Source organism: Pituophis catenifer, unplaced genomic scaffold, assembly GCF_029215685.1.
Source record: "Pituophis catenifer annectens isolate HBS135680 unplaced genomic scaffold, rPitCat1.0.hap2 SCAF_2, whole genome shotgun sequence".
Taxonomy (NCBI): Eukaryota; Metazoa; Chordata; class Lepidosauria; order Squamata; family Colubridae; genus Pituophis; species Pituophis catenifer.
In genome coordinates this window covers 197,514,824-197,527,373 of record NW_027256882.1, presented here as the reverse complement: position 1 = coordinate 197,527,373, position 12,550 = coordinate 197,514,824, and the positions used below count along the sequence as shown (strand labels likewise).

The following is a 12,550-nucleotide window of genomic DNA, read 5'->3' as shown; positions in this document are numbered from 1 at the left end:
GTTTTTTAAAAACCCTCTGATGATCAGGCAACTCAGCTGGGATCGTCAGAGCCTTTTGAAAGCATTGAAAGCATTTTTTTACATGGTTTTACATGTAAAAAATGGTTTTAAAAACCACCCAGTCACATTACCCCCCCCCCCACCAAGCCACGCCCACAGAACCGGTAGTAACAAATTTTAGATTTCACCACTGCCTCAAACATTAACCTCCTTGAATGCACTCTAATCAGGATGCCTTTTAACCCCACCTCCCCTTGGGGCCTCCTCCTTTGGCCAATGGTTCTACCATAATTTCTTAACAGAATAACAGAATTGGAAGGGACCTCAAAGGTTTTCTAGTCCAACCCCCTGCTCAATAATTTGTCTCAGCCAAATTATTTAATTCGTTTTTATTCTATTTTAAATTTTTGTATTTATGTGTTTTATTCTGCGGCTGTTCACCGCCCTGAGTCCTTCGGGAGTAAGGCGGTATATAAATCCAATAAAAACAAACAAACAAAAACAGGAAACATTATACCATTTCAGACAAATGGTTGTCCAATCTCGTCTTTAAAATCTCCAGTATTGGAGCACCGACAACTTCTGGAGGCAAGTTGTTTTCACTGGTTAATTGTTCAAACTGTCAGGAAATTTCTCTTTAGTTCTAGGTTGCTTCTCTTCTTGATTAGTTTCCACCCATTGTTGCTTGACTTGCCTTCAGGTGCTGGAAAATAGGTTGACCCCTTCTTCTTTGTGGCAGCCCCTTAGATAGTGGAACACAGCTATCATATCACCCCTAGTCCTTCTTGAATTAGTGACTTGGTTTATATGTTTGCTTGGTATTATCTTAATCACTTGTCTTGTTAACATAATGCTGGTACAAAGTTTTCTGAATTAAAGCTCTCTATGTTATTGTTCTGATCAAGACATAATTTTTCATAATTACAATATTCTCTCTCTCTTAATAAGGTGGTTAAACTGGATAACCAAATTGCGCACATCTATCTGTTTACACCAAATAATTTTCCAGACCCAGATCGCAGTATAAATAGGCAGATCACCAGTGCTGACTTGTGGAAGCATCAGAAGGATGTTTTTCTGAGTGTCTCTCTCAGTAATCTCCCTGGAAGAAGGGAAACAGATTCACCAATGCCGTCAGGTTTAGGGCCCAAGCAGAGCTCCACAGATACAGTTCCTCATATTCTGGAATCCCGCAAGATGGAAATCACCGCGAAAATGCCACCAATGCTGCCACTTGTCCAATCCCAGGAACAGATGGATGTTTTTGTTGCGCTGGCATGCCACCCGGGTTACTTTATCCTCCAGTCCTGGCAAGAGATGCACAAGTTAGAAATGCTGATGGAAGAGATGCTTCTGTATTATAACACAGCAGAAGATGGAGCTGTTGCTGTTGAAAAAAACAAAATCTATGCAGCTAAAGTGAAAAACAAGTAAGCAACTTTTATAAGTACCCCTTCCTGTATTTGGGAATTCTATTCTGTCAAAACAGTTTGAAATGAGGCTAATTTAGTCTCCAATCTACTTATTTCAGTGGGACTGAAATTTGACATAACTAGATTCAGTTTTCATGTTCTCAAAGTTTAGAGAAATTTTGAAATCAAAGATTATCTATTCCAATACTTTCTCACCATCTTCCAAATGGGAGACAATCTCCTTTCCCCTGCTGATTGCTAAGAAATATTTACTGTAGTATCAAATATATTTCCCTTAAATTGGAGATACAATTTAATTCACAAGATTAGATATAATCTTCTGACATTACAGTAGTTTTCTTCCTGTGTGCTTTGTGCTTTATTAAGCCTTCTGGTTTCTTTTGTTTTTTTAAGATTCCATAAATTTTTTAGGAAAGAAAGGGGAATAAATATATATACACAAAGAGCTGTGTATCTTTTGTGCAAATAGTTTGAGATACCCATAAAGAATAGACATTCCTGAAATGGGAGATGATGATGATTTGCTTTTGTTTTTTTATAAGTGATCTTTTATCTTTCACTCTTAAGTAAAAAAAGGGGAGCAAGGTTTTTCTTTTCTTTTTTCTTTTTTGCCAAATGGTCCAGGTCAGCAGCTCGGAGTTGGGGAGTTACAGAGGAGTTTTTGATACTTTAATACCTAAGAATTGTATTTTCAGAGGCATCAAGTCCACCCCTTACTTTCTATGAATCTATTTATTCCATTTTAGGTGAGTAGAGTCCTATCCTCTTTTTTTTTTTTGCTTGTTTGTTTCTTAGATGGCACAGAGTGTTAATAAAAGGATTGTTGGCAAATGGACTGGTGACAGTGTATGAGCTGGACTATGGTAAACATGAGCTGATTGGCATCCAAAATATAAGACCTCTTGTGGATATGTTTAGAGAGCTGCCATTTCAGGCCATAACAGCCCAACTTGCAGGTATGTTGTTCTGATATATTAAAATAGTGACCGCAAAAGTGAGAACATTGAACAAGACAGACAGACATACACATTTGAGGCCAATGAATTTCATGATCTGACCATTTGCCAAAAAAAAAATAATCTTGATCATTGTGTCCTGCTCCTATAAACAATGTTCTAAACCATTTTCCCATTTTCTGAAAATAATTTTCAGTGGAGTCTGCCAGATCTTGCTGCTTTCATTGAAATGACAAAAGCAACATTGCAGTAACACCTTGCAAGCTCAACCCTTTTCATGTGTATGTGACATCATGACTCTCCTAAGGTTCATCATTCTGACTCATGCACACACATACATGCGTGCATACACACACATGTACATAGACCCTCCCTCACAAGATATATTACTGTTCTTAAGTACTTTACGTAGTTAACAATGGGCATCTTAATATTGCATTATAATACTGATCTAAAATACATAGTATAGTATCTCATTATTAATATTATTTCTCCAGTTTCTTGACCAAATCAATTAACCATAATTGCACACAAGTCAGAATAAAAGTTATAGTATTATGCAGTTTTCTGGCAAGGATGTATTTTCCTTCATGCTCCAAATTAAGAACTTCAAAATCATTTCATGAGCATACAGGTTAAAATATTTTTAAAACTTACTGTGATGCTTTATGATTTTGTTTAATTTTCTTTTTTGCTGCTTTCCCCTAGGAATAGAATGGCAGCAGTGGTCAGAGGAAGCTTCAATAGTCTTCCGAAACCATGTGGAGCAGAAACCTCTAGTGGCCCAGGTGGAAAAAATTATTGAAGGGACTAATCTATGGGATCGCAAAGCAATTGTATATTTGGTAGACACATCACAATCAGAGAAAGATATATGGATTCATGACATTATGAATCAATTGTAATGGAGGTTGCAAAGGTGATTTAAAACTTTAAAATACTAATAACTTTAGCAAAATATAAAACAATATAAATATTAAAAGAACTCACTTAAATCAGTTTGCTTCTGAATGATTTTTTAACTGTTCAGTATATGTGTCTGTCTGTCTATCTATCTATCTATCTATCTTCTTAGAACAATTTCTTTTTGCTTCAAATTAGAAATTGTTTGAAGTCGGCCTGCTAGTTAGAAATAGACATTTCCCAACCTTTAAATAAGTTAAACTTTTATTTAGCTCATGCAATTTGGTTAGATTGCATTGATTATTAATCATAATCCATTGTATCTTCTGTTTGTAGATTTTCCTACAGGTGTATCTTGAATTTATCACTAAACCTAGGCATGCCACAACTATACTTGACTGCTAATCTAATTATGGGCATGTCAATGCATCATGTTTTCTTGCACTATATATTATTTAAATGCAGACCAAAAGCATTTGTATGTATATAAGTGTGTGCATAGCAGCATGTATAGTATATATATCTGTAACTTTCATTACTGTTGCATGTGATAGTTCTATTCTTAACAATACCATTTACCCATACAATACACACACACAGGTTTCTGCATGACAAACTGATTTCTGTAATATCTGTTAGTACTCATGCTAATTAAAGCTGAATCCTGTATCATAACTGCATCATACGAAGAGTTCAATAGGGCTAGGAACAGAATTCATTTGCTAAATTGAACATGAACCCTTGGTTTGAGATCCAATGGGATATATATATAAACCCTTTTAACATGTTTTTTTTTAAACAATTTGTGCCTTTAACCCATCAAACAAAATGAAGTTCTTGCAACTATTATTGGGTTTGTATACTGGGCTACTGAAACCTCCATGCTAGCCAGTACTAGCCCATTCTAGGTACAGGTGCATATTTATTTTTAATATTTTTGTATTATCCTTTCATTGCAATTCCAAAATCTTTTTAAAATAATGTTCTACAATTATGAGACTGTAAAGCACACAAACCTGTGAGATCCTTTTTTTAAGGTGAAAATTCATCCTGTTTTGGAGTATGTTAACACAAGGGTAGGATGACACTAGCTTTCAAGTAATGCTCAAACACTGTTTTGAGACGGCTCCTAATAGGGAGATACTTTTCTTTTTACAAGGCTCTTATTAAAATCATTGGGTGAGTATCTGAGGTTAGATTACTGTATGATGGAATTTTGCTTCAAAGTATCAAGGCAAGTCCAGTCAGTCTGATACAGCAATTAAGGCATCAAGCTACAAATCAGGAGACTGTGAGTTCTAGTCTTATCTTGGCCCAAAGCGAGCTGGGTGACCTTGGGCCAGCCTGTCTCTCACAAGCCTAGGAAGCAGTCAATGGCAGGACTTTCCTGAGCAGTCAGCAGGAATTTTTTTAAAAATGATTCAAAGGCACACACAGCTGTAGAAACTATATTAAAATTTAATCTTAGGCAATCTTAATTTCCTCACTAATGATTTATGGTGCTTTCTAGTAACATCCAACCATTGAACATAAAACTGTCACCTGGGCAGTCTTTACAATAGATGTGCAGCACCATAACATATTGTTAAATGCCATTCCCCACTGCTGACCAACTTTTGCATGACTTAAGTAGAAAATTATAACATTAAATATGCTGCTTCTAACCTGCTGCAAGATAACGGTTGATAAAGCCTAACAGATTTTTGCACACTTCAAGGTTACATTTAGTTGGTCTCAGAATAAGGAAAAAAAATACTTCACTACTGTTCACTATGCACAATTTAAACTAATCTGGTTCAAATTAAGGCGTTGTGGAGACATGACAAGGGGAAAAAAGTTCCACATATTTATATGTCAGTGGAGGAAGGCCCCAGTTGAAAAAGAAAGCGGTATTTTTACTTCCACTAGAGAAAAGTATGCAAAATAATGTGGCTTAAGCACCATGAATAATTGATTTTATTTCAAAAAGCCCACGAACAGCTAAGGAATCCTAGCACTTTTTAAAATTTTAATTAAATTTAAAAAAAAAATATTTTTTTAATTTAATAAAAATTAAAAAAAATAATTAAATTTAATTAATTAAAAATTTAATTTAATTTTATTGTCACCCGCCTGTACAGATTACAATCTTGAGAGCCTAGGATCTGGGCACATAATGTGCCGATGGGAAGCGCATGTTTTTAAATGAGCGGCGCTGGACGAAATACGCTAAAGTTATTTCATTCCTGGTCGGCCAGGACCCCAGTCTATTTACGGCCACGCAGGGGCCGCTTGGCACAGTATATTTTGGCCGCCCGTTCTGGAATCGCTCTTCTAATCACAGCGACTCTTGGCTGCCGCCTCTCCTCCGCACGGACGCTTAGAGCGACGACAATGAAGAGCCCCCTCAGCCAAGACTCCAGCGCAGCTCCAGCCGAAGCTTGGGGGCGGGCGGGAGGGGGGGTCGGCCTTCAGTTCGTCGTCCTCAGCCCTATGAGTGACAGTAGCGCTGGGAGGGGGAGGGAATTCCCCCCGTCTGCTTTCTGCGTAACGTTAAGAGCTCCTCTACAGGGGACGCGTCTCGCAACTGGCGGCGTGCGCCCTCTTCCACAAAGCCCATCGCCTGCAGCCGCAACAGGTATATATATATATATAACCGGTCGAGCGGGCAGGGTTGAGGGTACCCAAGCTTTGGTGCCCCTTGAATTGGGACCCCACTTCTCAGTCTCTCAAGGAGCCCCGGCGTGAGCCGCTCAAGCCATATGTGGCCAAAGCGTTCCTCTGCCACCAAAAGGGGACCGGCGTAGGCGCGGCGCCTATAAATAGCCGCTGCTTCTGCTCTCGCTGCTTTTTGGGTTTGTGAGTTTTTTTTTTTTTTTTGCTGGGGTGGAACTGGGAAGGACAGAGCTGCGGGGGGGGGGCATGGCAAAAAGGAGAACCTTTGGGAGTTTCTAGTTCTCCCTGACATAGCGGCAAGTTTCTATTCTCACAGGTCGCCCCGGGGCAAAATGGAAGCAGTCGCCTCGTAGCCCTAGCGGAGAGGGTGGGCGCCCATGGAGCAGGGGTGAAATCTAAAATTTTTCCCTATCGGTTCTGTGGGCGTGGCTTGGTGGGCATGGCAGGAGAAGGATACTGTAAAATCTCCATTCCCTCCCCACTCCAGGGGAAGGATACTGTAAAATCTCCATTCCCTCCCCACTCCGGGAGAAGGATATTGCAAAATCTCCATTCCCACCCCACTCGGGGGCCAGCCAGAGGTGGTATTTGCCGGGTCTCCAAACTACTCAAACTTTCCGCTACCGGTTCTCCAGAACATGTCAGAACTTGCAGGATTTCACCTCTGCCATGGAGGTGGCTGAGCCTGGAAAAGTGGCTGTTAAGTTGTTGCCTCCATGGTCAGACTTTGGAGCCTGGAAATAAAACTGGTGAAATGTCCTTCCCCCCCCCACCCCAAAAAAAGAGTTAAGTAATGGTGGAGGAGGGAGGAGGAGAGAAAGCTTTGCTTGTAAAGTTCAGGGCACCTGCTGTTTAAAAGGATTGCCAAGCATCTGAATTTTGATAATCTGACCAATGAGGATGCTGCAATGGTCATAAGTGAAAAACAGTCATAAATCACTTGTCAGTGCCATTGTAACTTCGAACGACCTAAGTGACCTAAGTTAACTGTTGTAAGTCGAGGACTACCTGTAGTATCTTACCCACATATAGAATGGACACTGACTTGATTACTTTAGGCTAGTCATTTCATTTTACCATAATTTATGTGCAGTTAGTCCTTGACTCATAAGACAATTGAGCCCAAAATTTCTATTGCTAAGTGAGACAGGTGTTAAGTGAGTTTTGCCCCATTTTACAGCCTTGTCAAAATTGTTAAATGAATCACTACGGATGTTTAGTAACATGATTGTTAAGTGGCTTTCCCACTGACTTTGCTGTTCAGAAAGTCACAAAATGGGATCACATGACCCCAAGATATTGCAACTATCATAAATATGACCCAGTTGCCAAGCACTCAAATTTTGATCACATGATTGTGAGGATGCTACAACGGTCGTTAAGCGTGAAAAATGGTCATAAGTCACTCTTTTTGGTGCCTTTGTAAATTTGAATGATCACTAAATGAATAGTTGTAAATCGAGGATTACCTGTATGTCAGAATGTGGGTGGGTGGGATTTGAAGGTATAAGTAACCTGTTGCTGACGGGGGAATTCTGCATATAGAGGTCTCCCCAAATTTGAAAAACACTGTTGTATACCATATTGAGCTGTTTGGAGGAAAGGCAGGATATGAATTATAACTACAGAAATCAATAATAGCAACTATGAATACTTTGAAAAACAAACTCAGAACTTCTGGTATATCCCAGATAATTGTTCTACCCCAGCTACGGACCCCAAAAAACGCAGCACACACAAAGACCATTCAAACCTTGGTTTACTAAATAAATCAGACTTTTACAACAATGGCTGTTAATTAACTGCATTAACAGCTGCCAAGAATTCAAAGAATAATAACTGAAAGCTTACTGTGGTTGGCAGAATGCCCAGAAGCAATTTGCAGGAAGCTGATAAGATAAACAAGACAAGACATGAAGGTATGTGAACGAAGTTGTTCCCTGCAAATTGCTTCAGTCGGCATTCCTCCTTAAATAGGCTAAGGGAGTGGCCAATTAGCCCCAAGCCTTACTCTCGAGGAGACCTCCTCCTGAGGAGCCACTCCTGCCTTTTGGCAGCTCTGTGCGCCCGTGCATTGAGAAGAGGCTCCTCCTCATCGTCCTCTTCACTTAAGGGAGCTTCTGGAGGTTCTGAAGGCCCTGGCTGAATCCCTGCCTCTGGCACCACATCTTCTCCAGCCCCCTCATTGTCCAACTCTAGTGCCAGCTGCACAGGCTGCTGGCGCAGCACCACACCAGCCTCCTCACTGTTTGAATCAGCTACTAGCTGCACAGGCCGCGTACGGGCCACAACAATACATAGTACACAAAGTTTCAGTGACAGTTTCTTATCAGCTGCTTTCAACTAAAATTAGGGCTAAAAATGTTAAGGAATTACGCCCTGTGAGTTACCCGGGTGGAGAACACATTTGGACCTCCAAATGTTATCTTGACTTTCCTTATTGAGTCTGCTTTGAAGAATAAGATAATGATTGTGCATATCCATGTTATAAATGAGCAAGAGAAAGTATTGTTTGATGAAAGGCATTCCTTTTTATTCTTTACCCAGGACTATAATGTTGTTTTTGGCAAAATTAAAGGTAGCTTTCCTCTTTGCCCTGTTCTATTTTACATAATACAGTAACTGACAATCCAAGAAACTGAGTCATAAAATGTGACTTGTGGGTGGGTTGCCATGCTGCAAGACGGAATGTTGCACGAGGAAACCTGCTGGCAAGCTTAAGTAATCAGCTTTATAAGACCTGTTCTTGCACATTTACAGCAACTTTGGTTCCCTGTTATGTTTTTTTAGCTCCGGCTTGATTGGTGAAAAGTAGCATTTTTTTTTTACAATAGATTAGATTGTCGCTCAAATATAGGGTCAGAATAAAACGATGCTTCTAGCAAATGTTCAGTATACATGACTAAACATATTGTTATAAGTAAGCCTGTAAGTAAGAGCTAGGGAAATACTCATCTATTGAAGTGTTATGTATCAGGCTGCTGTTAACAACACAGGAATAGGTTTTCTTTTTTAAGGTAATAACTTATCCATGGGATACAGCTTGGGCCTTAAAATAAAGGCAGGAGAACTCTAAATCTTTTGTGAATTTAGGATGATACACATCGTATTGTATTTCAACTACCATTTGAAGGAGGTATTCTCTGGGCAGAAGAGGAAGAGGAATATTTTCAATAATTACATCATTGGAGAACACTAATCAAGTTTAAGATGTGTTGACTCCAACTCCACGGTTGGCTGGGGAATATTGAGATTGAGGAAACTGATACAGATAGTCCTTGATTTACAAGAGTTCATTTAGTGACTGTTCAAAGTTACAACGGCACTGAAAAAAGTGACTTATGAACATTTTGCACACTTATGACCATTGCAGCATTCCCATGTTCACATGATTTACACTTGGATGCTTGACAACTGACTCATATTTATGACGGCTGCAGTATCCCGAAGTCATGTGATCATCTTTTGCAAACTTCTGACAAGCAAAGTCAATGGGGAAGCCAGATTCACTTAACAACCGTGTTACTGCAGTGATTCACTAAATAAATATGGCAAGAAAAGTTGTAAAATGGGGCAAAATGCACTTAACAAATTTCTCAGCAACGTAAATTCTGGGCTCAATTGTGGTCATAAGTTGAGGACTACCTGTATAGTCCAATTCCATCACCAAGAGCCCCTCTCTAAGGGAGATGGGTAGGTAAAGTAATATGAAATATAAACAAATAAATTCCCTTTTCAGTGCAGGAGTCTTGCAACCATAGCATCCCTGACTGATGGTTAGCTTTCCACCACTTGAATACTGCCAGCAAAGAAGGGCACATCAGCCGGTCCCCACTTGATTATTAATAAAGATTAAACAATTTAAGATTTATAATCTTAAATCTTTCTAATTACAGTTCTCATATGTTCTACTTGAAATATTTGGCTGTATTTGATTAGATGGGACAGGCAGTTTTGTTCTTCTTCAGTTTTGTTTGTATAAGCACGGTATCTGTAGGAGTTTGCTGGTTTTGTCTTTTTGTCCTTGTTCTCTCCTGGGCTCTTCAATTTCTTTCTTCTTTTTTTGGGTTTGGGCAAACCCTTCAAGCCCATCTTTAGTCATAATTGCCAAAAATGTGTTGCAGAACTTCCTGTACAATATAGTATCAGGTGAAAAATACATGAGATCTACAGCGGAATTTCAATTGTGTGCAAAGTGCGTGCGCGAAGCAAAGCAAAGCAGTGGTAACACCGGTTAGAACCCACCACTGAAGCAGGTGTCCAATTGGTGCAGGTCAGTGAGCTTGGGTCTCTGATTGGTTCTTTATGACCAATCCTCATCAGTACTTTTTGGAATGGTGATTCCTCATGGGTTCTTTTTTTTTTTTTTTTGTATTGGATTCTGGTTTTCTCTATCTCTATGTTGCCATCTAGTGGTTATGATCAACCTGATTTCTATATTATGATAATTCTACCATCATGCAACATAAGTTTTAATAATTTTTAATTTTTTAATCATCCAGGTCCTATATTTTGGGAAGAAGAAGAGACATAAAAACCAGAAAAGATCAAAAACGCCAATTCTCCAAAATGTCATATAGACAAGGTTTAGAGAAATACCGAGATCTAGATGAAGATCAGATCCTTGGAGCACTGACAGAAGACGAAATTAAGATGCTAGAAGATGAGCTACTGGAACTCGATCCAGATGTAAGTGCTTTAAAGAATAGTTTTTTAAAAGCAGCATTTGGGGGTTTTGTAGTGACTTTTAATAATGATTAAATATAACTTCCAGTTTTGAGCAGCAGATAGTGGAAGCAAATAATAAATCAAAGAAATACAGATAGTAATGATGTGTATACTACAGATAGTCCTTGGTTAACAACCACTCATTCAGCAACCATGCACTGAAGAGAGTGGTACTTATGATCAGTCCTTGGACTTCCAGCTACCCCAGCACCCACCTGGATGGTGTGATAACCATCCAGGTACTTAGAAATCAACTGACGCTTATGATGGTTGCAGCATCCTGGGGTCATGTGATTGCAATTTGTGACCCTACCTGCTGGCATAAGCAAAACTGACAGGGAAGGTCGCAAGTCACTCCTGTAAGTTGCTCCCACTCTGACTGCTTTTTCTCCTTTTTCTCCAGAAGAGTCTTGCTATGGAATACAAGATCTTGGGGAATCTCATTTTCTGTAGTGCAGGCAGACACCTGGAGCATTCCGCTTCACCCTCACTCTATACTCACACCAAGCTGCAGCATTCCTCTGCCCAGCTGCACTAATGCAGCCACTTGCATGCCTTTCCATACTCCACATGCCAGCCATGCCCATGCCACAGTAGAACATTATTGTAGAACAAAGAGAGGTGAATCTAATTCAGCATGAGCTAGAGCCAATACAGTATTAAGGACTACCACATGGCAGGAAGTATGGTAAAGCATCGTTCCTTTTCTGCCCTTATTGCATTTGCAGATAGCCATCTGTTGGCCCTGTTTCAAGTGGTCCTATTCCTTCTGGGGAAGTGTCGTTGGAGACTCATTTATAAGGCCACTGTAAGGAATATGCTAGGCAGCTAATGGATAAAGTCACTCAGATTCATTCCAAGCTGGGCCAACCTTGATGCAGGTCCATGGAATTTACTGAAGTTTATTTTTGTTTGATTATCTGGGCTGAATTTAATCCTACTGGTCAGTGCTGTGAGCTTGGCCATCTCTGTATTAGAACCTGGTCAGCCAAGGCTTCTCAAAGGATGTGTAGTTGGGTCTGGGAAGCGAGAGAGTTTAAACAATGATGGTCTGTTTCTTCCTGAAGTTATCATCAGTAGACCCAATGCTGCAGCTTCAGAGAGTCCTGGAGAAAGCAGGTTATCTATTCCCCTTTTAGTCAGGTTTCAGGCCCATGTATGGAACCAAAAGAACATTGAGTGCCCTTGGGGATGACCATTGAAGGGAGGAGGATGGGGGTAATGTACCTATTCTTATTTTAGTGATATTGAAAGCCATCTGTTCGTGGCTTTCACTGGTCATGATGTCCATCTGGACTGGTTCCAAAGGTTAGGAATTAGGGGTACAATTTTGTACTGGTTTTCTTCCACTTTCTTTCTAAGTTGCAGTCACTGTTGATGAGGGAGCGAGGGGTTCAGCCCATGTCTTATTTTATGTGGGTATCCCCAGGGCTCACCAATCTCTCCACTCTGCTTAACATCTAGATGAAACCACTGTTGAAGTCATTCAATGACACAGAGTGAGGTGCCATCTATATGCTCAGTATTATATCTCCAGATCAACCAAGTGATGTGGAAGTTCTATTTTGATGTCGGGAGACTCTGGGGGAAGAATAGGCTTATTCTCAACCCTAACAAGACTGAGGATTTTAAGGTCTCCTGAATTGAATGATTTCCAATCTTTAATTCTGGATGGGAGGAGTTGTACGTCCCCAAACACAAACAGTGAGGAGTCTTCCTAAATTCACAGCTGCTGTTTTGAGAATTAGGTAGCAATGGAGGCCAGGAAGGCTTATTTACAACTTTGTGTTGTGTGCCAATTATGCCCCTTCCTGGGTCATCTGATACTGTCCATGATCACTCATGCTTAGTCATCTCTTGAGCAGATTAGTATGT

The 12,550-nt window shown here is 39.9% G+C and overlaps 2 protein-coding genes across 2 annotated transcripts in view; both read left to right on the top strand.

Annotated features, from left to right (window-relative positions):
- TDRD7 (tudor domain containing 7) overlaps nucleotides 1–3,358 on the top strand; it is a 31,222-nt gene extending 27,864 nt beyond the window's left edge. The window contains exons 15-17 of the mRNA XM_070935416.1: nucleotides 949–1,430; nucleotides 2,229–2,389; nucleotides 3,098–3,358. Coding sequence (XP_070791517.1) covers nucleotides 949–1,430; nucleotides 2,229–2,389; nucleotides 3,098–3,294 — 840 coding nt within the window. The 3' untranslated portion in view covers nucleotides 3,295–3,358. The remainder of the gene's footprint in view (nucleotides 1–948; nucleotides 1,431–2,228; nucleotides 2,390–3,097) is intronic.
- Nucleotides 3,359–5,795: 2,437 nt separating this feature from the next.
- The window catches only part of TMOD1 (tropomodulin 1), a 28,002-nt gene continuing 21,247 nt past the window's right edge, over nucleotides 5,796–12,550 (top strand). The window contains exons 1-2 of the mRNA XM_070938500.1: nucleotides 5,796–5,909; nucleotides 10,450–10,636. Of these exons, the coding sequence (XP_070794601.1) occupies nucleotides 10,517–10,636 (120 nt within the window). The 5' untranslated portion in view covers nucleotides 5,796–5,909; nucleotides 10,450–10,516. The remainder of the gene's footprint in view (nucleotides 5,910–10,449; nucleotides 10,637–12,550) is intronic.